Consider the following 24,085-nt stretch of genomic DNA (forward strand, 5'->3'; position numbering starts at 1 on the left):
TCCCCCTCTTCTCCTTTTTCTCGCTAATCCCGCCTCCTTCTCCGAGTTAGGAAGACTCGTTGATGCGTTTGGGTTGTAGGAAGGCTTTTTTCTTTTCGGGTTTTTTTTTTTTTTTTTTTTTTTAATACCCAGAAAGGGAAAAACAACCCTCGGATCTGATTTTTCTCTCCTCGTTCTTGTCCTTGGTTCTTACTGTGTTTGTGTATTTTAACGGCGAGAAGACAAGGGGAACAAAACCCGCCGGATCCATCCATCCCCTGGGGGTGGTTTTAATTTTTCGTTTTTCTCATAATTTTTTTTTTTTTTAAACCACCACTCTCCACAATGAACAAACTGTATATCGGAAATCTCAGCGAGAACGCCGTGCCCTCGGACCTGGAAAGTATCTTCAAGGACGCCAAGATCCCGGTGTCTGGACCCTTCCTGGTGAAGACGGGCTACGCGTTCGTGGACTGTCCGGACGAGGGCTGGGCCCTCAAGGCCATCGAGGCGCTTTCAGGTGGGCCCCGGCCTGGTCCCGCCGGGCGCCTGCCCCAGCGCTGCGCCTCCGCCCGCCCGGGCCTGCCGGGGTCGGGGGCCCGGAGTCAGGCCTGCGGCTGCCGCCGCTGGTCCACGCAGGGCCCCAAGCCTGGGCGAGGGCGGGGAGAGGGGCCGAGGCCCGGGCGCCCGCACGCGTGGGGTCCCGGCTGCTCTCGCAGCTTGGACTCCGACCCGGGACCCTGCCGCTCTACTCCCCGCGCCGGGGCTTTGCGGGCTCAGGGCGGACGCGCTGTCAAGAAAGCCCGGGCGCGGGCTCCGAAGGGAAGCGGGGACCGTGGCGGAGCCGGGGAGCGGGGCCGGGGGAGGGGCGCCGCCCGCGCTGGACCCGCCGCGCTCGCCCCGCGCCCCGCCCGGGCCCAGGCGCGTGCCCCAGGCTCCCGCACGCTGGGCCGCGGGCGCCGAGCGTGGACGCGGCTTCTCCCGCCTATCTTCCTTCCTTCCTCCCCTCGGCTCGTTACTTGGCGGTGTTGGATTCGCTGACCCCGATCCCACCGCAGGCCCGACCGTGGGCGAACGCAGAGTGGCCTCGACCCCACTGCGGAGCGAGGCCGCGGGCTGGTGCCTCGCACCAGCGGCCCCGCGCTGCCTCCTCACCCAGCGGGAGGCGGGCGAGTGCGACCCGGGTTCCAAGTTCCACCTCGCCCGTGTCCCACGAGCCAGAGGGGCAGGTGGGTGGGGGCGGCGGGTGGTCGCCGGGGAGGGAGCCGCCGCTCTCCGCGCCCGGCCTGGGGCTGCGGCCGCGGGGGGCGGCGGGCGCGCTCGGCGAGGACAGGGAACGCCCCAAGGGAAGGCTGCTCTCCGGTCCCTCCGGGAGCCCGAGCCTGTCCGTGTGGTGGGCGCCGCACCGCCCTATGCGCGTTGCCCATTCCGCGCGGGGCTGTGCCGCCGGCGTTTTCTCTGCGCGCACCCCACTGTCCTCCCGCCTTTCCCGCCACTCCCTGTTCCCCACGGGCCTGGGCTTGAACCTGGAGAAGGGCTCGGGCGCCCCTCCCCCAAATTTGTATCCCGCGAGTGTCGGGAGAGGTGCATGGAGGGGCCTCGTCCGTCCAGCGACGGTCTGGGGGTTGGGTGACCCCCTGAGGTGGGCGTTAGAGCCCGAGGGTCGGGAGGAAGAATGTGACCGAAGTAGCGGGGCAGCCAAGGGACTCCCCGCCCCACCCGTCTGTAAGTTGCACTGCTCGGAGGGGGTGAGCGGCCTTCCTCGCGCGGCCCCGGGCTTCTCCCTCGGCCTGGAGTCGCCTCCGGGGGCCGTTCTGGTTGTCAGGAGGCCACTGGTGTCGCCGCTAAGGCCGTGCGGGTCCTTCGGGCCCGGAGAGCCGCTGAACGCTGCCAACTGTCTTCCATCTCTTGTGTGTCCGCAGGTAAAGTAGAACTGCACGGGAAACTCATAGAAGTTGAGCACTCAGTCCCCAAAAGGCAAAGGTGAGTTTATTTATTCTGTTCTCGTCGATTCCGTGCTTACCCCATGATTGGGAGGAAAGATTGTCAACACAGCTGAAGACAACTTTTCCTCTTAATGCTTTTTGGGCTGCTGGCTCTATGGCTTGGACTCGTCTTTTTCGTTTGCATTTAAGTGTGTGGCAGGTGTGCGCGCGTGGGTAATGCTGCGAAGGACAGAGGGTTTGTTGGTGGGTCCTTGACACTCAATTAGTGTCCTTGGTGTAGAAGTCTCTCAAGGAAGCTCTCACAACTAAAACATTCCCCGGCAGAGGAAGGCAAGTTGCATCAGGAAATCGGTCTCAGAGGGCAGTTTTGGGGAATCTGTAGGACTTTAGGAAGCCAAGGGCGACCCCCTGCCCCCCTCCTACTTATAGGGGCAGGGCGGGCGAAAGCAGCTGCAGACACTCGCGAATGTGGCCTGCCTTTCCTTGAGAGGCCTGGGAGCCGCCTGCACGTCTGGGAGGGGAGAAGTTGCCTTTCCCCTGTTAGCTGGCCAGCGAGGGCTGGGACACGTGAGTGAACGCCTGGCCTTTTCCTGCCCAGAAGCGCTTTTCAGTCACTCCAGAGGTACCCAGGTTTCTGCGAACCGCCTTTGTCTCCTGCTCCTCTCTCCCCCGACCCTTTATAAAAAGTATTTTTGCTTACAAGTAACTACCCAGAGATCGTGAAGACTCAATATTTGGGCCCCTGCAGCCAAGGCATTGCACTTTTCCGAGAGCATGTGTAGTGTGTCACTTTATAGAATGTTTGGAGGCTGGGTTTTACCCTATGGAGCGTTCTGGAGATATGGCTCCTTTCTCAAGATCAAGCCAAGATCCCCGCTCGCTCGGTAACCCTAACTGGGAGGGTGCTGCTCCTCCCCAGGGGTGCTGGGGCTGGCCTCTGCCTTGCTGGGTTTCCCAAGGTGAGGTTGGGGTTCCTGGTTTTTTCCCTCCTATCTCCCCACTCCCAGCCCCGGCCAACGAATAACCTGGAAGTTAATTTAAACTAGGACTGTTTGTGTCTGATTAGGTATTGGTGATAGCGTGGGTGCTGGAGGGCAGGAGGGGCCTGCTACGTATTTCCCCCTTGCTGTGCAGAGAGAGAGGTGGACAAAGACAATGTTCTTGTTTGCTTATTTCTAGATTGAGTTCTCTTCCAGGTAAAGCATTTTCACCAACTGTGTTTTTGTTAGCAAGTTGGTTTGGATTTTTGTGGATTTCTCTTGTTCATGTACTTAATTTTCATTAGGATATTTGGAAAGACATTTGCGTGACCAGGTAGATTAAGTTCTAGTTGGGAATTTCGTAGGGGGTCAAATAATTTTATATAATAGAATGGAATTCTTTTTATAAATTTACTAACATAGTAGAATGTGTACTGAAAAGTATCTAAAGTGATCTTAGTTTAATAGGAATTAAAAAAATTGAGGATGAAGTCGTATTTCCTTAAAAAGTTTAAAGACATAGTCTGAATTGTTTACCCTGAGTGGGGGGGCTGTAAGCAGGTTCTGCAAATTCTAAATGGTTTCATGTTTAGCGAGTGTGTCTTAATTTTCTTCAAATATTGAATAAAAAAATAAGCAAATGATTGCGTTGAAGGACTGGCATTTTAACATTTGAGAGTTTCTAAATTTAAAAATCAAATGTCTATTGCTTCTCAGATATAACTCTTTGACCTGCATGCAAATGCAGATTACTTTCCAACTTGGTGTTAATTTCTCCCCATGTGTAGGGAATTGAATTTAAAACATCTGGTAAGGACTGCCTGTTTTATTCTTAAAGGCTTTTGTTTAACCTAAAAACATAACTTAGTTACTTGCTACTTTATAAGAGCAGGTTCCTCTTTATAGGAAGGCACATAAGGTAAAATGTTACCAGTGGATGCAAGAATTTATCCATGGAAGTCTCTTCAGTTTATTAACAATGTAGATTAAATTAAAATGCTCAGGATTTTAAATGATACTATCTTACTAGCAAAATAAATAGGAGTACACTGGAAACAACTTTTTACTGGTTTAGGGAATTATCAAGTAACTCCTTTGCTTGTATTGAGATGGTTAAAAACAAAAGTGGAGTTTTCTTTTCTGGAATTTTCTTAAGAGAAATTTTCTGGGAATCCATCTTATAATTTTGTTTGAACTGAACCTTGGAGCTGAGAGGCAGCTTCCCTTATCTGAACACCTCCCCAGTCTGAATGGGCTTTGGGAGAGGGCGGAGAAGGAACCCCAGTGACCCAGCGCCCAGCGCCTATAGGAAGATCAGGAGGAGGTACTGGTGACAGTGAGTTCACTGCCGCAGACCAGTCCTTGCCAAGTGCGCCTGCTGGACTTTGGGTGGAGTTCTTTGTGCTTAGCAGTCATTGCATTCCATCCCATCATCATGTAGGCATCTGAGGCAGGCACACCCACATATGCAGCGATGACCTTTATACCTGCTTTGCAAGGCATGTTGGGAGCCCTGTGCTGAAGAATGCTTATGGCAGCACTCTGAGATGGATGAATGGTCTTGCAGCGACTACACAGGGGAGCGGGCCTGGGAAGTGATTTGATGCTTGGCAGCCTCGCCCAACTCTGACTAGGAGCAGAGCTGGGAGGGGACCCTTTCAGGAAGGGGTATTGTTGAATTTGGTTCAGACCAGGCTTAGCTCCTGATTACCGAAGTCTCAAGGGAATGTGAAAGGAATGTTGCTTTTCTGCATTCAGATACCCCTCCATTGGGGAAGTTTATAGCAGCGCTTAACAGAGCTTGAGGTCCCCTGCATCCAGAGTGAAGAGAGGATTGCACTGAATATTGGTGATAGGGTAGCCTTTCTGTTCCAAATCTAGAAGCTCTAGCACATGGAGATGTGGCTTCACTCTGAGGTATAAGCTTAACCCTTCTACTTGGGGGTTAAGTTTAAGTTAAGGATGGGTGTGGAGATCGTAACTTTGGAAGACTGTAGCTGAGTTTGTTGGGAAGAGCCACTGGTATCTTTGTGGGACCTTGTATGTGCCCCTATGTGATTATGTAAATACTGCTGATATTTTTGTTGTTATGTTGTGGGCTGTTGGGCATGGGAGAGAGACCAGGAAAGTCGCTGACACTGGGGAACTGAGAGGATGGTGGTTTTACTTCACTTTCCATTACTTTTTTAAATTAAGAAAATGTTTTATATTTTCAGTGTGTTATTGCTTCAACTTCCTCATGGTTTGGCCGTTAAGATGTATCGATGAGGCTGTATAGCCAAATATATATTTGATTAGAGGAGAAAGCCACTAGGATATTATAGTTAATATTTTTTTCAGGAAGAATTTGTTAGACTGCGGTGCCTAAGCTCAAATGTCTTTTTTGTTTTGTTTCATTATTAAAAAAAATTAAAGAAACAACTCACTTCCATATTAGTCTTGTGTCTAATGTGTAAATCAGATAGAGCACATATAAAACTTACTGGGGTTTTCAGTGTACCTTACTTTAAATGGCTATTTAAATGCTAGTGCTGCATTGTAATAGCTTCGTACAGAATTGGTGGGTGCCATGACCAGCTGTGTGCCCCTTAGCCAGGACATATGACCCTGTTGTCCCAGGACAACAAAAGCTGTTTTTAATGCAGACCACTCAAACATAGGTGGGGAGAGCGGTGGGGCTTCTTGCTTATCAGACCGGTGCAGGTGAACCTTGTAAACTGGGAGATTTTTCACACATGCAGAGACGTGACATTCTGAACGGTAGGAAACCTCTGCGGCCGGTAAAGATTCTTACGCAAAGTTATCTTTGGCGTGCTCACTTTCAGATCAGCAATGCATGACTGCGTAAGTGATTGTAGCCAATGAGATTTTTCTTGCCTTCCTATTGTTTTCTCAGTACAGTTTGAAAGAGTTGAAAAGATTTCTTACTTTGGCCTTATTAGAATTTAAACAAAAAATAAATGTTAAGTGTGTGTGTGTGTGTGGCTGTCCACAGTAACAAGGAAGATGGTAGGGAAACATGACATGTGCCTGGAGCCGGTGAGGGCTGACACTCTTGACTTGTGTTTCTGGCTCTCCTTTTGACTTGTGTGATCTGTTCCTGCCAAATCCATTATAATAAACTAACAAGGGGCATATTTTGTTCTGATTTGCCATTCTGCTTGAAATAAATGAGTTAGCAGCTAAGGCGTAAAAAATACCTATTGGAATTACAGGGATCTGGGCTTTCCCCTGTAAGAAACTTGACTTGTGTTTCTTTTCTGTAGTTTGGTAGCTCAGTTGCTTGTGCACGTGTACCTCTTTCAGGCAGTCAGCAAGAGGGAAATGATCTTTGCCATGCTTTGAAATTCTTTTATGAGCCATACCACTGCAGTTAATGTGTTCTTACAGGTCTGGGATTTTGTATGAAAATGAAGCTGTTGAACTACCTTGATGTGTATTGAAAGCAACTCCATTGTAATTGTCTTTAGCAGCATTAAGACAGCAACTCTTCCAGCAGTAACATTTTTGAAAGGTATGAATTACCCATTCAGTAACTCTGGTGGTTGATTTGGTCTAGGAGGAAGGAGACAGGCTGTGCTATTCTTAGCTAAGTTTCCTTTATCGACTCTTGCCTTTGATTAGAAGCAATAAGACAGGAGGTGGCAGTGTGGTAGCAGTGGCCAAGGGGTGGATTGGCATTTTTAGTTAGGATCGCTGCCCCATAAATCTGACGTTTAAAAATTGGCTTAGACGGCCAGGGTTTTGCTTGAAAGCTGGTGGCAAACATAGTTTTCAGTGCTCTATTAAAATTGAGGGCGTAATTTCTCATGGTCTTAAATTGCTGTTTGGCAAGTGTTCAGTATTGGTAAATAAACACAGTTATAAATTTTAATATACTATGTGGATTTTGTTGCCCTGAAGGGGAACACATAGTACATAAATTATATATTTTAGAAAATTATCCTGAGACCATTTAACTTGATTAGGGAACAGTTTGAAATTATGTTAGAACTATTCTTGGAGGGCTCTAATTGAGCTATAAGTGGAAAGAGGCCTAAATCCTTAGACTATCTGGCATTATCATTTAATTGTTTAGGAAGTTGATCCATAACAAACCACCACAAAACTAGCAGCTCAAACAAGTTTTTCTTCCTCATGACTCTGCGGTCCTGCTAGGTGGTTGGTTCTGTGCCCTTGGTGCCGTGTTGGGTCAATTACTCAGCTGGGCGAAAAGGTCCATGAATGCTTCACTTCCATGCTTGACCTCTCAGTGCTCGCCCTCCTGACCTCTCTCCACGTGGGGTCTCATCACCCAGTAGCAGTAGCCTGCAGCTGGCTACCCCAAGGGAAGGCAGAAGCTGCTAGGCCTCTTACAGGGTCAGCCGCAAATGGGCACCATATTACTTCTGTCCCATTCTGTTGATCAAGGCAAGTCACAAGGCCAGCCCAGATGCAAGAGGGGCATGGAAATAGACTCTACCTCTTGATGATAGAGTGGCCTGCCAGGTGCAGAGAGGGAGAAGTTGACAGGTGTCCATCTTTGTACATTATCTTCCATCAAATGGAGGAGGGGAAGAGTTGTGGCTTCAGAATGCTTAGAACGTAAAATATCTGAAAACTGCATGTAGCGTTAGAAATGGAGAGCCAATCCCTGCTGTAATATCCTGGCAAGAGACAATGAAATTAGCTTTGGAGGAGATAAATAGTGGTTATTATCTGTGTATTTCTGAGGAACAGCCCATAGGATTTGCTGATGGAGTAGATGAGGGATAGGAGAAGAGCAAAGGATGATAAGAAGGCTTTTAGACCAGAACAGTTGGGTAAAAGGTGGTGCCATTTACCAAAATGGAGAGCATTGGAGGAAGAACAGATTTTGGGGTAGAAATCAGAAGCTTTATGTTGGCATACTGTGTTTCTGGTACTTACTAGAAATTAGAAATCTAAATGAAGAAGTTGAGTTGGTAACTGCATATATGATCTGTTGCTCAGGGAAGTGGAGGTGAAAAATAAGAGGCTTCATTAGCTTGTGGAATTTGAAATCATGGAATTGGACAAGGTCACCCAGGGACCGAGCCCGGGGCTCTAGGAAGAAGGAGGGACCAGCAAAGGAGAGTGAGTGAGGCCAGTGATGTAGAGGAAAGCAAACAGAGTGAACCATCCCTGGGAGACCAGTGAAGAAGCCTGTGGAGGAGGCTGGTATCACCAAATGTGTAGCACACCACTGAGAGTTTGTGATTTAGGTGCATGAATAAACAAGTGAGGGTGGTCTTAAACCTCAGCCTTCTGGCTCTGCTATAAGTAGATGGAGAGTGACTTGTGAATTTTGGAGCAACCTGAAGTGTGGCCTTTCTTCCAGAATTCATTTATTAGGACATTAGTTCATCATCTTATTTTTTTAAATAAAAATTTAAAAACTTTTTATTGATTTTTAGAGAGAACTGGGGTGGGGGGAGGGGAGAGACTGACTCATTTGTTTGTTCCACTTATTTATGCATTCATTGGTTCTTATATATGCCCTGACCAGGGATTGAACCCATAACCTTAGCATATTGGGATGACACTCTAACCAACCAAACTACCTGGCCAGGAAAGTGTTTCTAGAAAATCATTTTTAAAAATTTTCTAGAAACATCTATGAACACATTCTGTTTGGATGGAAGAGTCTAAGTTTGGGAGAGCCCCTTGTTTAATGGACAATGCTTGTTTATAATAGTGGGCCTGACCTCTGACATCTGTTCCAACATTTCTGGTGGCTGTGAGCCTACTTTCTTCTGGACAGTCCATTCAGCTTTTTATTCATGTGCATTTGGAAAACCTTCTGAATCTGTCCTAGGTTCTAAAACAATGTAGACCAAGTCCAGTGCTTCTATGGGGTTGTCTAAGTACTTGGTGATTTAACAAGCAAAGGTTGAAACTATTGGCGAAAAACACTCAAGGATATCACAGGCTAGGTTTTAACATGTTGGGTTGGCCAAAAAGTTCATGTGGTTTTTTTCCATAAAAGACACATTTTTCATTTTCACCAATAGCTTTATTGATTTGGATATTTTGAGTATGTCAGATATCTCCCATGTGGTATAACATTTATTGATCTCAATTAATGTCTCGATTCGATCGTTATCAACTTCAACTGGTCTACAGTACAGTGGAGCATCGTCCAGTGAGAAATCTCCAGCACAAAGCTTTGCAAACCACTTTTGACATGTTTGATCAGTCACAGTCATACTGAAGATCAGTGTGTTCTTCATATACTGCACAAATCTTTTTTTTGGATTTCAGTTGTGTTTTTACCTTTCTTGAAATAATAAAGTGTATATGCCAAAAATATCGCTTATTTTCTTCCATTTTCAATATTAAAATGGCTCACAAAAATTCACCAATTTTGGTAAGTTTTTTTAAAAATGCATGCTGTCACAATACAATCCAACAAAATTATTTCAAATGAAGTTAAAGACAACTAAGTCCTGCTAGAGCTATCTTATGGGGAAAACAAACAAACTTTTTGGCAAACCTAATATAATAGTCTAATTGCTTTATTTTAGGATCCTGAAATAAGTAAATCATTCCTTCGATTTTATTTATAAAATCTTAGCTATAAGAAGAAATACAAGAAGTCTTTTTTTAAAAAGATTTTATTTTTTATTTTTAAGATTTTATTTAGAGAGAGGGGAAGGGAGGGAGAAAGAGGGAAAAACATCTATGTGCAGGAGAAATATCAATCAGGTGCCTCTCACCCGCCCCCAACTAGTGACCTGGCCCGCAACCCAGGCATGTGCCCTGACGGGGAATCGAACCGGCAACCTTTCTTCTCAGGCCGGCGCTCAGTCCACTGAGCCACACCAGCCAGGGAAGATTTTCACTACTTCTGCAGCTTCTGCAGGACTCCATTAATATCAGGTCACTACTTCACCTCTCTACAAGAAACCTTTGTTAAGTACCCTAAATTTTCTCATTTTTGCATATTTAAAAATCTGATGCCTGAAGTAGCCATCTCCTCAAATTATGGATTCTGTCTTTTGCCACAGTAGTTACCAAAACTAGGTGATATGTTTGAACAATTGATTTTGGGGACAGAATAAGTCTTTTTACTTTGTGTCTACTCAAGTCCTTTGATCAACAGAGTACTACTTTCAACATGTTAAACACCTACTAACTTAAAAAAGGAAAACTGAAAAAAAATGAGGTAGCACAACAGGTTTTGTTTTGTTTTTTAATGGCATTAGTTGCTTTACCAAAGGCTTCTCCGGGAAGCCCTGAGAGAAGGAGTGGCTTGCCCAGGCGCTGCAGGTGCTTGGTGGGACCCAGTTCCAGGTCCCTGACTCTGCCTTCATTCCTCCCCTTTAAGCTGTCAAACCCTCAGAGGAGCTTATGCAGCAGCCCCATCATGTTTGCAATGGCAAGTCAGAGCAGAGGTGTCCTGTTTCTTCTTTCACACACAAAAAATCTCGTTTGGCTTCTTTGAAGGGTTGATTTGATATTATTGTCTTTCTGTAGGAAAAAGACAGACACTTACTCTATAATAATATATCTACACCCTGTCTTAAGACAGAAAATGAGGCTACTTTTCCTTTAAGGTAACTTTTAGCAGCTTCATCTTAACATAAATGAACTGCAGAGAAGGTGGAGGTGGGGAGGCTAAGGAGCTCTGTGAGGGGAGCAGAGGGCAAGGGGAGGCAGGTGCGTGGCTTTACCGCAGGCAGGTGATTGTGACTCGTGAGATGTGTTTGAGATTGCAAGAGGTAGCTGTGTCTGGATTGGAGTCCGTGGTGCCTGCCTATCCTAGCTTGTTACCAAGATTAGTAGGGTCCTGACTTGCAGGAGGAAGTCTCTCTCTCTCTCTCTCTCTCTCTCAAAGATTTTATTTATTTTTAGAGAGATGGGAAGGGAGGAAGAAAGAGAGGAAGAGAAACATGAATCAGCTGAGGATCTGGCCTGCAACCCAGGCATGTGTCCTGACCAGGAATCAAACTGGTGACCCCTTGGTTTGTGGGGATGAAGCCCAACCCGCTGAGCCACAGCAGTCAGGGTGCAGGAGGAAGTCTCTTAAATGTGGGACATTGTTAAGGATGAGAGAGAGTAGGAAGGAGAAGTTGTGGGGAAACCTCTTGATTAGGAGCCTTTAAACGGAAGGGTACAGCCAGAAGAACGTGGGATATGAGGTCCTAGATCTGGGTTTGAATCCCAATTCCACTTTATAAATGCATAATGTTGTTGGAGGATGAGGAAACAGATCCATGGAGGTTGGAGTGGAAACGTTGCCTCCGAGTTCCTGGGGGCCGTGTGGGCAAAGCATCAGTATGGCATCACTCGTAGCCGCTCCCATGGCATCCGCTTTTTTTTTTTCCCCCTTGAGATTCAAATGCAAAGGATGGAAGTGGATTATATTTGGTGATAACAGAAATACGGGAAAATCTTTGCTCCAATTTGGGATGTGGACTGATGTAAGTAGAAACGTGTGGGAGATGTCTTTTTGTTTTTATATACACTGAACATGTATTACCTTTTTTAAAAAATTAAGGTATACTCTAGATACAATAGCATATGTGTACAGTAAACAACGTACTTAATTTTTACATATGTATACATTCAAATTCATTCAAACCGCATGAAGTATAATGTGAACATGCTTGTTTTACAGTCCTCTCTATCCTCAGGTATTTCCCAGGCCTTACAGCTGGTACCTCGGTGTATTATTTTCTAGAAATTCTTTTTTTGCATGTATCTACAAACACCACTTTTTAATTATATAATGAAATCAGTCTGTTTATGTAATTTGTGCTCTTACTAAGTTATGTGTCCTGAAGAATCTTCAGTGTTGGTACACATAGTTCACTCTTTTTTAACAGTTGCATTGTTCAGCATAGGTGTGCAACAAAGTCATTGTTCTTTTTGTAGTAATTTTAATCGAGCATATTTATTTCATATGTATATCATAGGACTCTTGGGTATGTATTTTTATAAGGTAAATGCTGAGACCGGGAATTGCTGGGTCAAAAGACCTGCACATTTAAATTTCAAAGCGCTCTGCCTCAAATTCTGAGGTAACATAGAGTGTCTTGGTTAGTCATAACGGGACAACGGAGATAGCTGTTTCCAGTGAAGTGTGCAGTGAGACAGTTTGCTTAAAAACTATCTTTTCAAGCATGGAGGACTCTATCGTTCTAGGAACATCTTATTCTCTCTACCACGGTGGTTGCTTGCGCTAACTCTGACGACAGTCCGGGTCCCGATTCATTTGTGCCCCTGGTAGCAAGAGTGAGGTCAGTAGCTACAGAGGTTTAGTTTTGACACCTTCTAGCTCAAAGACCTAGTGCTTATGTTCTCCCGTATTTAGCACCTTGAATTTTGGATCTAACCTCAGAAACGAATGATATTTGCTTGCACTGGAAACTTTACTAAATCATATTTTGAAGTTAAATTTGATAAAAAAATTAGTTTCCAAAACAAAGTGCTGCTCAGCTTGCCACTGGCGAGGCAGACGATGATTGGAGAGCGTAATGAAGAGAAGCTACGATGCGGTTGAAACTGTCTGAGACGTGGCTGGGTTCTCCCCAGTGATCCCCAAATGTCTATTTTTAAAAAAGTGAGCGGTTGTTGCAGAAATAAAGCAGCTCTTGCCTTTTCTTTGGAGAAATAAGTGTGGTTGAAAATTATAATTTCCATAGTTTTGGGGGGGGGTGCTAGTTTACCCACTTCTGCATTTTTCGAGTTTCAGAAATGAATGTATTCCCTGTGGTTTATATCAGTTTTAGTTTAACAGGCATAGATTGAACATTTGTGCCTATAGTCCATCTCTGCAGGTAAAGAGAAGTTATGAACGTGGCACAGGGTATATGGTTTGCCCCAGAACACGGGGGGCGGGGCGGGGCGTCAGGCTTAGTTGGGTTTGGTAGCCCCGCCAGGGACAGGTTCAGACAGGGATGTGCAGGCAAATTGAGGCTAACCTAACCGTGTACACTGGGCATGGAAGAGGCAGAAGGGACCGCAGGAGCCAAGGCATGTCAGTGTGAAAATACGCTAGTGTGTGCAGGGAACTACAAGCTGTTTGGGATTAGAGAGGCTCATCTGTGAGAGGACGGTGGTTGAGGCTTCGTGCTTGAGGAATGACTACACAGGGTGGGGCAGAAGTAGGTTTACAGCCCTGGCTGGTGTGGCGCAGGGGACTGAGCGCCAGCCTGCAAGCCTAAAGGTCGCTGGTTTGATTCCCAGTCAGGGCATATGCCTGGGTTGTGGGCCAGGTCTCCATGTGGGGACATGCGAGAGGCAACCGACAGATGTTTCTCTCCCACATTGATATTTCTCTCCCTTTCTTTACTTTTAGAGAGTGGGGAGGGGAGCCCCTGTCTCTAAAAGTAAATAAATAAAATCTTTTAAAAAAGAAAGGTTTACTGTTGTTCGCATGGAAAATAATACATTAATAAATTATAATACAAGAGTATACTCGGTTGTGTTTCTCACACTTACCCCTGTAACCCTCCTTTTGCCCCCACCCTGGATTATTCTGATTCTTCATGTGTGTAACTTCAGGGGCTCAGTCAATGTAATTTATCAGATGGTTATTTCGGATTATCATGCAAGACTTCAGGCGTAGGTTAATTTTGGGATCTGCTCACCAGAGATCCTGTTGAACTTTTACCTCTTGTTTTTTGTGGGAACTGCTGTGCCCCAAAGACATTCCATGGAATTTGGAGCTCTCCTTGGTGCACCCTTTGGCAGAGTAATTAGGGTAAACAGTGCTCAGACCAAGGAACCCTGTAGTGAGGCTGACTAAGCCTGTGTGATTTTTTTTTTAAGGTCAGCTCTGACAAGACAATAATCAGTAGTGATGATGAAAGCACCTGGTATTATTTGATTTTTATTAAGGCCCCTCCAATGAGGTTAAGAACCTTTGGAGAAAGATGAGGTCAAGGCATCTAGTTGCACACACTGTGAACGGCAAAACAAGGGGGTAGCAGCACTTCCAGCACACTGATGAGGAGGCCCCGGGGGTGCCTGGCTTCGACTCATCAGCACCTCAGTTGTTCAGCTCTGTGATGCTTGGAAAACTGACAAAACTGAGCCTCTCAGTTTGTCTGTAAATATGGACCATAAAACCTATTGCACAAGATTGCTGGGAACTAAATGATAATGTTTGTGAAGGACTTTTTGAAGTATCTGGCAGCTACATGGCATTGTCTTATATTAATAAGCTTGTATATTTACATGTGACAGTTAGAAATAAGAGGTACATATCTATTCCTTTATAACCCGGTGGTTTGTGTCTCATATGTACAGATACATAGGAATATCTCATGTTTCCTTGAGGAATATAGGTTAGGCGTTGTAAGTTAAGAATTTGTACTTTTTGTTTAGATGCGTAGGTCTTAGGATCCCTAACATGGGTCTAGTTTTGAAATTATCTTGGGAGATCACACAGTTAAGAAGAAAAAGACTAGGGGATAAAGAATCCCTGTTAATTTCAGAGGTAGACAACATAGTTCAAAAATATACAAAGGATAAGAAGTAGAGGTTCAGAAGGGGATATCTTAAAAGCTAATCTAGTGTGGAAAAGACACCCATTCTTACTAGTTATTAGAAAAATGCCAATTGGGAAATGTGAACAAGATTGGCACTACCTGGTGTGGAATGGACTCAGACAGCCAGAGAGTAAATTGTCAAAGGCTTCTTGGCATGCCACTTGGCTGTGCCTGTTCGAATTTAAAGTGTGAATATCCTTTATGTATCACAGAAAACAGCTCAGTCCCCATGATAGTGTGTAGTCTGTAAGCGTAGTTTTAATCAGCAATATGGCAAAAGAGCTCCAAATCACCAGGCAGGACTTTGTGAAAAGGTCTCTGGGTAGGAGTCCATAATACATGGAGATAAACTTGTTGGTTTTATTACATCACTCATTACATTTTAACAGGTATTATACTGATAATCTGGAACTTTCACCATTGTCTACTTTCCAAGGAGCACATTGGAAAGGAGATGCCTAGCCCTAATTTGACTGTCTGAGGCATTTTGTAATTACCCATTTTTGAGCTTTAGAAGATAGATTTTTGAAAAGGAGGAAGATACCTAGAACCTTCTCATCTTTCGCATTTTTTTCCCTTAAAAGCACTTTGAAGTAATGTTAAACAATTTCTTACTTTTAAGCATGCTTACTGTCTCCTAGCAATTTCTGTTATTAAAGAAATACTTGGCAAAAGACTTTTTTTTTTTTTTTTTTTGCAGCATTGTCTCATAGAAAATTGGAAATAACTTACATGTCCTTCCAAGTAAAATGCACCTTATTTTAAGAAACTATGCTGTGGTAGATTTTGTGGCAGTTACAAAGAATGATATTAATTTATATGAGCTGACATGGGAGAAGCAAATTGAAAAGCAAGTTATGGGATAGCTCTTTAAAAAGATAGACATTTTGGGGGAAAAACCCCTTTCAGATGCACATGTCTGTTTAAAAACAAAAAGATCTGGAAAGTTATCCCTGGAAAAGAGTGGTTGGTTGTCTCTGCAAAAGGGAACTGAGGTAGAGGCTAATGAAAGATCTTTGGTTTTATGTCTTATTCTAATGGTTCTCAAATGTTGGTTTTGACCCTTTGACACTAAAAACTGAGGACTCCCAAAGAGCTTTTGTTTGTTTTTATTTATTGATATATACTTCATCAGCAATCAACTAAATATGTTTAAAATTATTTTTAAATAACTACAATAAAACCCATTTCATGTTAACATAAGATTTTTGTTAAAACAACAACAAAAGGCCTGGCCAGTTTGGCTTAGTTGGTTGGAGTGTTGTCTTGTAACCCAAACGTTGCAGGATCGATTCCCAGTCAGTGCACATAACTGGGTTGCAGATTTGGTTCCTGGTCTGGGTGCTCGCGACCCTCTTACCCCTGGTGCTGACCCTCTTATCCCTGGTGCTCGTGTGTGGGAGGTGTGGGAGACAACCAATCGATGTTTCTCATTTGCATAAATATTTCTCTCTCTCTAAAAACAAAGAAAAAAAAGCCCTTGGGTGCAGGTATAACAAAACAAAACAAAACAACAAAAACCGTCCTAAAAGCCAAATAAAAATTAGGATAGTGGGAATCGTTTTATGTTTGTGTAAATTTCTTTGATGTTTGGCCTAAAAACCAGCTGAATCCTCATAAGTACTTCTGCATTCAGTCTGTTGTAATTATTGTTTTGGTCAAAGTATGTGAGGAAAATCCAATCTCTATGCCTGGGTTGCGGGCCAGGTCCCCCGCTGGGGACATGTGAGGGGCAACTGATTGATGTTTCTCTCCCTCTTTTTCTCCCTCCCTTCCCCTCTAAAAAATAAATGAAATCTTTTCAAAAAAGAAAGAGGAAAGGATTATTTTAATAGTCTTTTTAGACAGTTGTGGATATTCTTTGTTCCTACACAAGTGGTAGTTTTTTAAAAGCTAGTTGAAATGTGGAATCTGAAATCATATCAGTGAATTTTTTTGTATCCTGTTACATTAAAATCCATTGGTCTCTCCACGCTTTGAATGGTTCTTTTATCCCTAATATTGGGAAACTGTCAAAGCTCATGGTGGTGGATATGCTTGCCAAAATTCAAGTTTTTACTTAAAAGCTCAAATTTAGTCATTAGTGACAAATACTGTTAGGTTTTCTAGAAGCAACTCGCTGGCTTTATTCTGTTTTGAGCAAATGTACACCAGATAATCTGAAGGTTAAACAGCCATACTTTGTCGATAGCATTTTTAAGTAAAAATGGTTCTCCATGAAAAAAGCGGCAGGTTCAACCTTGTGCTTCAGACAGCCGCACAGCGCTTTTTCTGCAGAGCGCCCTGGCAGGCAGCTGCACGCACAGTGTGCCCCCTGTTCTCTGCAGAGATGTGAACAAGGTGTGTGTGCTCCAGGGTCATTTAAGAAAATTAATAAATTTTACTGCTTCATCTAGGACACTTAAAAATGCAACTTGAATTATATTTTACTGCAAGTGAAGAATACGACTGCTCCTACAGCTTAAGTGTTACTGCCTTGATTCATTTTGCTCAGGTGCCTCAGTTTACCCACCATTGCTTTTATACCATCAGTGCAAATGTCAACATGGTGAAAAAACAAATAACTTAGTAGTATAAAAATAGTTTTTGACTTCTTGGACCTCTTGAAAGAGCCCCAGGAACACCCAGGAGTCCACATACTATACATCGACAATTATTGTTTTACACTCATGTGATATTTGAAATTAGTTGGATTAGGTATTTCTGTGAATACGTATTTACATCCTCATACGACAGATGGCAAGGACGAGTGAGGATTTTATGCCACTTCATGGTGTGTTAGCCTCAATAGGGAATTTCACACAAGTCAGTTTGTGAAAAACAGGTAATGAGAAGAGAAAAAAGGAAAAGGAAAAGGGAAAGAAACTAAACGCAAAGAGTCTAGGTGTATGAAAGATAACATTTAAAGAGTTAGAGACCACTTACAACAAATGCACATGGACAAGATGAGGTGAGTTTTATCATTTGGGCACCAGAGTGAACTGTACATGTTGACTACAAGCTTTGCCTAAGGAAATGAACAGCGTTCAGTATCTTTTGTTACTTCTAAAACATTAAAGAAATTTACTTAGGACCTGCTGATGTTTCTCTTGAGGAACTTTCTCTTTTTTTTTCTGTAGGCGAGAAGCTCACTTGTGGCGGCTCACTGCATTTGTAAGGGTGGGCGCAGGAGGAGCACTACCTCTGATACGTTGGAGTTGGCTTTCCTTGCCCTTAGTAACTGTTAGTTAGCTTTAAAAAATAACTACTTTTGTTCCTATCACAGGAGAGGTACTTTTCTTGTCTTAGTCGATATTTTTCTCTCCTCCAGCAATTATAATACAACAATTACCTTTCATGGTATTTCACCAAGTCTTTTCTATTCTGTATATAAATTTTTTTCTAGTGTGAGAAAGCTTGGGAGCTTGCTAGTATGTTTTCTTTTTCAAATGGCTGTTTCGCTGATCTTGGATTTTAGCAGTTTTTAAATTGAACAAATTTGAATGTTTACTACATGCCAACGTACTGCTCCAGGTTCGTGGGAAGACAGGAACTCGCTCTCATAAGGACTGAGGTCTAGGACTGCCCTGTGCGCCAGGGCGACCGCTGGCCACATGTGGCTGTCACACATTTGAAATGTGGCTGGTCCAAACTGAGTTGAGGTCTATGTACAAAATAGACTGGATTTTGAAGACTTAGTTCAAAAAGAGAATATGAAATATCTCATATTACTTTTACCTATCTTTACTCGAATTGGCTGCTGGGAAATTTAATATTATGTATGTGGCTTACATTTGCAGCTTTTGTATTTCTGGTGGACAGCACTGACTTACAGAGGAGAAGTGGGCGCTAGAGACGTAATGTGAGGCGTGTTCAAGGCTATAAAGGAAAATAAAACGGGGTTAGGAGGAAAGGGGACAACGGGCAGGGACTTGGGTTTGGTTACTTCATATCAGATGATCACAGAAGAGCCTCCCCCGTAAGGTTCTGTGTGTGAGCAGAGGCTTGTAGGAGGCAAGCGAGTGGGATGAGCAGGTAGACGCCGCCAGGAAGAGCGACCCAAGCAAAGGGGGACAGCGAGCCCAGAAACACCGAAGTCCGTGCGTGCTCGCTGCCCTTCTCGTCAACAAGGAGGCCACCGTGGCTGCGTTAGAGCAGCAGCAGGACAACGGTAGGAGGCAGATGCCTAGGCTGGTGGCAGGAATGGCATGGGAGGGAGCCATGGGTGGGTCTTTAGAAGGGACAGTTCTGTTGAAATTCAGGGAAGTCTCTGCTGGGAATCGACCGTGTTGGGTGGATACGGGAGAAAACCACACGTACACTGGTCAGTGGCGGTGGTGGTGGGCCGAGGGCTATTGGGGTGGCTCGTGCTCATGAATGGATGAGACCTTCTGTTCTGAAGGGGGAGCCACCAGCAAATGTGGGGGGACAGGGTGTGGGGAGTAGTGGGGCATCCAAGGGTGCCTTGGCCGGTTATGGGATAAGCCATTGGAAGGATGCAGTTTCCACTAATTGGGATGAGCAAGATGGTGGGAACAGCATGATGAGGGAAGGGAAGACAACGAGTTCAGTTTCGCTGGGTTAAGCTGGGATGCCTGTTAGACATGTGGAGATAGGACAGTGAATACACAGTAAGTGGAGGAGCGGGGGCAAAGGGATTGTGGGCAGGAGACAGGGAACCAGACATGGAGTCCAGGGAGTAAGCCCCTAAGGCAGGAGGAGCATCTTGAAAGAGGCACCTGGCAGTCCATGTGAAAGTGTGTGAGTAGGGGAGTTACCAGGTGTGGCAGTTGCGATAGAACAGGGAGAGGATGGGGCTGGCGGCATTGTTGACGTTGGTATCTCGACAGGTGCGGCTTTGCTGGAGCAGCGGGGCCGAAGCCTTGAGCAGAGAGGGTTTGTGAAGGAAGGACGGGTGGCGAGGAGCCAGGGATAGTGGGCGTGGGTCGGCTCTCACGCAGTTTGCTGTAAAGGCATTAGAGAAATGGGATGGTAGTTGGAGGGGTTGTGTTTTAAGGCTTTTTATTTCAATGTACAGGAAAGTTTTAAAAAACAGTACAGCTTATTCTTATATACTCCATCCAAATGTTAATTTTAAGTAATTTTTCTGGAACATTTGAGAATACATTGCAGAACTGCCGTTTCCCGCTCAATATTTCAGTGTGTATTTCCTAAAAATAAGGATATTCTGTTACATGAACACAGTAAAGTTACCAACGTAAGATACTGAAACCCTAGTGTTTTATCTGCAGATGTTATTCACATTTTGCCTGTCGTCTCCCTCATTTCCTTTTTCTGATCCCGGATCCAGTCCAACATGCATAATGCACTTAGTTGTGACGTCTCTTTGGTTTCTTTTAACTTGAGATAACACCTGAGTCATTTGTCTTTCAGGACCTCCATGATTTTGAGGACGATAAGCAAGTTATTTTGTAGAGTGTCTCTCATTTGCGTTGGTCTGCCGTCTCACCATGGTGAGAATCAGGTTGCGCATTTTGGGAGGAACGCCACAGAAGTGATGCTGTCCTCAGTGCGCCGAGTCGGAGGTTTGAGATGTTGATTTTTTTGGTCCAATAGTGAAGAAGTTAACCTTGATCAACTGGGTAAGGGAGTATCAGCCAGGCTTCTCCAGTGTAAAGTAACTGTTTTCTCCTTTGCATTAAGAATCTTTTGAGGGTGCATTAAGAATCTTGTGAGGCATCATTTAAAACAATGTAAAGATCTGGGTTCTCATCTTACTTTCACTAATCGAAGCAGTTCACTAATCTAATGCTTAGCTTAGTGAAACTAAGATTGCTGATTCTCACCTGAAACTGTTGTGGCTGTCAAATGGTGACTTTCTGTTTCTGTCATTGTCCTACATTGATTAGTTGCAGTTTTACTCTAAGGAAGTGCTTTCTCTTCTCCACTTAGTTTGTTTATATTAATGTGGACGCATTGATTCTTACTGTGCAGATTATAGCACGTTACTGTTAATTTGTTTCTCCGTCAAGGTGAGGGTTAAGGTAAGAGGCAGGGTAGTATGGTGGTGAGCGGAAGGCCCAGATGGGACAATGATTTGGACACTCTAAGGTCTAGTTGACATACAGCATTATATTAGTTGCAGGTGTACAAGATAGTGATTAGGTATGATGGAATCTTTGCGAGCTGGTACTTTATTGTGGATGAGCAGCTTCGTACTTCATTTGAAAATGGACTTTAGCTGCCTAAATGCAACAAACCTGATGTATTTGACTCTCTTCTGGTGATGTTTCATAATTTGTGAAAATCAGGCCATTCTTTTGTACGTGACACATCCCGTTTAAATTCAGGTCCTGTGCTGTGCACCTGCGAGTGGGTGATAACTGTTGTCTAGCCTGTGCATCACTTGTAACTGATAATCACAGGTAGGTTGTTTTCTCCCTACTAGTCTAACTTTATTTTAGCTTGTGACCAGGCATTTCCCCGTCTGTTGCATTTTGATGCACTGACTATAGTAAGGGCGGAATTGGTGGAACATGGCTGTACATCTCTTCAGTGTTCCTGTTTAATCCTCCGTCTCTTGGCAAGTGGTGTGCGCACTGACACAGATCGAATGGAATCTTAAACTATCTTCTTGAGGTAATTTAAGATACTGTATACAAACCCCGCACAGGAGTTAAGCAGAACTAGTTTTTTCTATGGTAATTTAAAAGGTTGGAAGATTAAAAATATATGTAGTTACCTAGCAAAATTTAAACCATAAAAATGATTAAGGTGATCTTTTTCTCTGTCCCCAAATGCAGTTACTGTGTAGCTACTCCTTGTGTTTAGAGGGAAAGATTTGGATACATGTACAAGAATCTATGAATGTATACTTTTTTTAAAAAAAAACACTACTTATTCAGCTCTGCTCCTTATTGTCTTGAAGTTTTAAAAAGCTGTTTTAAAAGTGCCTTGGAAGCTGGAGGGTAGGACATTGTGGTAATATAGTAGTTTAATACTATTAAAATAGCAGAGTCTTGATTTAAGAGTAAAGTATGTTTACCCTTATCTGGGCTGGTTGTATATTACAACTTGTTTAAATGTCTTTGTTATTAATAGGATATTAACAATATGGTAGGTTTCATTATTAATACTCGTTACAGATAATTCTAATTTTCTGAAAACTTCAACGTGTGGTTTACCTCCATTGTTAATATGGAAAGAAGAAACATGTTTTACAGCATTTAATCAAAGTGAGGTTTTCAGAGGTTGGGGAACCTTAGAGCAGTCCTTTTAAATAACACATACGTAATACACTATATAGTAACTACAACTAGTTCAGTGCTCCAAATTTCATTTTGTTTTTCTTCCCGCCAACTTTTTTGTGTTCTAAAACTGCTTAAGTAGTTCTTAAACTGCTTTTTTGGGGTTCTCAAAATGCTGTCTATTTTTTAAAGTATTTTTTTAAGTAATTCTTTTTCAGTTGCAGTTGACATATACAACATTATATTAGTTTCAGGTGTACACGATAGTGATTAGGCATTTATGTACCTTGCAAGGTGATCACCCTGCTCAGTCTAGTACCCGTCTGACGCCACACGCAGTTATTACAATGTTATTACCGCAGTCCCTGAGTTGTACTTTGCATTCCTGTGACTATTTTTATAACTGGCACTGTGACGTGTTGTTTATTTTTAAAATTAAAATTTTTACAGAAAAATTTCATTAAAATATTCTGGAAAACACTGAAAATTGATTAGTATAAGCATAAAGAAAATAGTTCAAGATTTTAAAGAAGGAAATTATTTTTAGTTTTTACACTGTTAACAATATAAATATTTTAAATTGAAGTGCACATTAGTGAAAGTCTAAAACTGCACATCGAAGTGGCTGATTCTAAATTTATAGACTTGTTTAAACTAATAACTCTTACATAAACTATATAATTAAGTGCTAAATATCTGATTAATGGAATTACAGCTAGCGATTCAGTCACTGGATAATACAAGATTTGTTGTATGTCTTGAAGTTTAAACAAGTTTAAGTTTATTAAAAATATCACTTTATATTGTCTAAATATCATCTGACAAATTTCAGTTGGTCATTTTAGTTAGATTTGTGTATCAGTATTCGTATTTAGCTTTTTCAGAACCAGTTTTAAATTTTTGTGATAGTATAATCAATTTAAAATGTTAAAATTTCACTAAACTGCTTCCAAATGGCTTGGTCAAACATAAAACTCTAGTTAGCTAGTTTTTTTGTAATTTTTAATTTGAGTTTAATCACTGCCATACTAAATCTCTAAATTTAATCAAAGGACTGGATGAATATTTTAATAAAATAACAGCAAAATACCTGAAACAAATACTTAAGCTTACAGATTAAATTTGAAACACTTAAACTTTTTAAAATCAGGAAATTGATCTCAGGCAAGTCTGAGAATGTATAGTATTATTTCTTGTTATTCCAATAATGAAAAAACACACACAAATGCTAAGAATTAAGATTTCTGAAAATATAATTCCTGTAGTACTAGTTTTGAATAAAACTAAAAAATCCCCAAGATGACATTAACTCATAGCTAACTGATAATAAATTTGTTCCAAGAGATTGTATTTTAGAGCTATTGATATTTGCACTTTGACCTTTGTGGCTTATTTGCAATTTTATTTTCTTTCAACTTACCTGTTGAGCCCTGCCGATGACAATGACAGCCAGTGTACCCAGGTGCTAGGGAGAGAGAAAAACATCATACCATTTTGAAAGAGAAAAACGAACATTTTGTAGTAATTTCATTCAAGTAAGAAAACAAATGTATATGAGCGATATGCATTAACATATTTTTGGCCATTGTCACAATTGGCAGTAACTTGAATTCATGGCTGGGCTGAGCCTTTGGGCTGCCTGGTGAGGTGGTTTGTGGTTTCTGGAAGAGGTGGGAGCTGTGAAGATTCTGAAAGTTTCTTTTTTTAATTTACAGAATATTAAGATGTGTGTGCATGTGTTGTTCCTAGTAAGTCAGATCTGGTTCTGGTTGGTTGTCTTGATAGTATTTGGTTTTATAACTGTGATGACAATTTACAGGCTCTTGAGAAGACCAGACTATTATATGTCCAGCATTGTTTCTGCTTGTATCAGAATGAAGGTAGAATTCTGCAACTAGTTTTTTAGTTAACCTCTTTGTGTATTTAACGCCATCTCAAATCCAAAAATACCTAAAGTTATAAACATAGGGGTAAATAATTATCTAAATAATGTCTAACAGATAAATCGTACCGGGAGGGTATTTAGAATTGCAAATGTTTGTAATTGATATCCTACTCTTAAATTTCAGATTTGTTCTAGTTTTAATCATCAGAATATGCTAAATGCAATTGTTTATGTATGCTGTAGGAATGTCTTTTTTTATTAAAAAAATGAAAACCTTGACTTTTTAGTTAAAAAAAGGAACAGATGTCTTGTGGTTAGGGGTGTATCAGAGTCATGGTGTGCTGCCCCCTGGTGGACAGTCCTTCCTGATAGCTTACCTTTTGCACTTGTTTCTACAAGTCAGTCTTGAGGCAATTAATTAAAGTGCTTGTCCGGCGTTTAACGCGTTCTTAAGTGCTTTGAAATGCCTAAGCTTTTATTTCAACATTTTTACAAGGTGTTAAAGTCTAAAGCCCAGCCCACTAAAATTTAATGCCCTGTACAGATTGTTAATGACAGGTTTAGTTTGTGATGGCTTTCCTAATAGTAAAGCTTTCAAAAGGGTTAGAGC

The 24,085-nt window shown here is 42.7% G+C and overlaps 1 protein-coding gene across 2 annotated transcripts in view; it reads left to right on the forward strand.

Annotated features, from left to right (window-relative positions):
- Positions 1-324: 324 nt before the first annotated feature.
- IGF2BP3 (insulin like growth factor 2 mRNA binding protein 3) overlaps positions 325-24,085 on the forward strand; it is a 103,711-nt gene continuing 79,950 nt past the window's right edge. For both annotated transcript variants that reach the window (XM_054564415.1, XM_054564416.1), the window contains exons 1-2: positions 325-499; positions 1,902-1,962. In XM_054564415.1, coding sequence (XP_054420390.1) covers positions 325-499; positions 1,902-1,962 — 236 coding nt within the window. The remainder of the gene's footprint in view (positions 500-1,901; positions 1,963-24,085) is intronic.

The sequence above is a fragment of the Pteronotus mesoamericanus genome, unplaced genomic scaffold (assembly GCF_021234165.1).
Source record: "Pteronotus mesoamericanus isolate MK-2021 breed Mesoamerican mustached bat unplaced genomic scaffold, CSHL_Meso_final scaffold_85, whole genome shotgun sequence".
Lineage (NCBI taxonomy): Eukaryota > Metazoa > Chordata > Mammalia > Chiroptera > Mormoopidae > Pteronotus > Pteronotus mesoamericanus.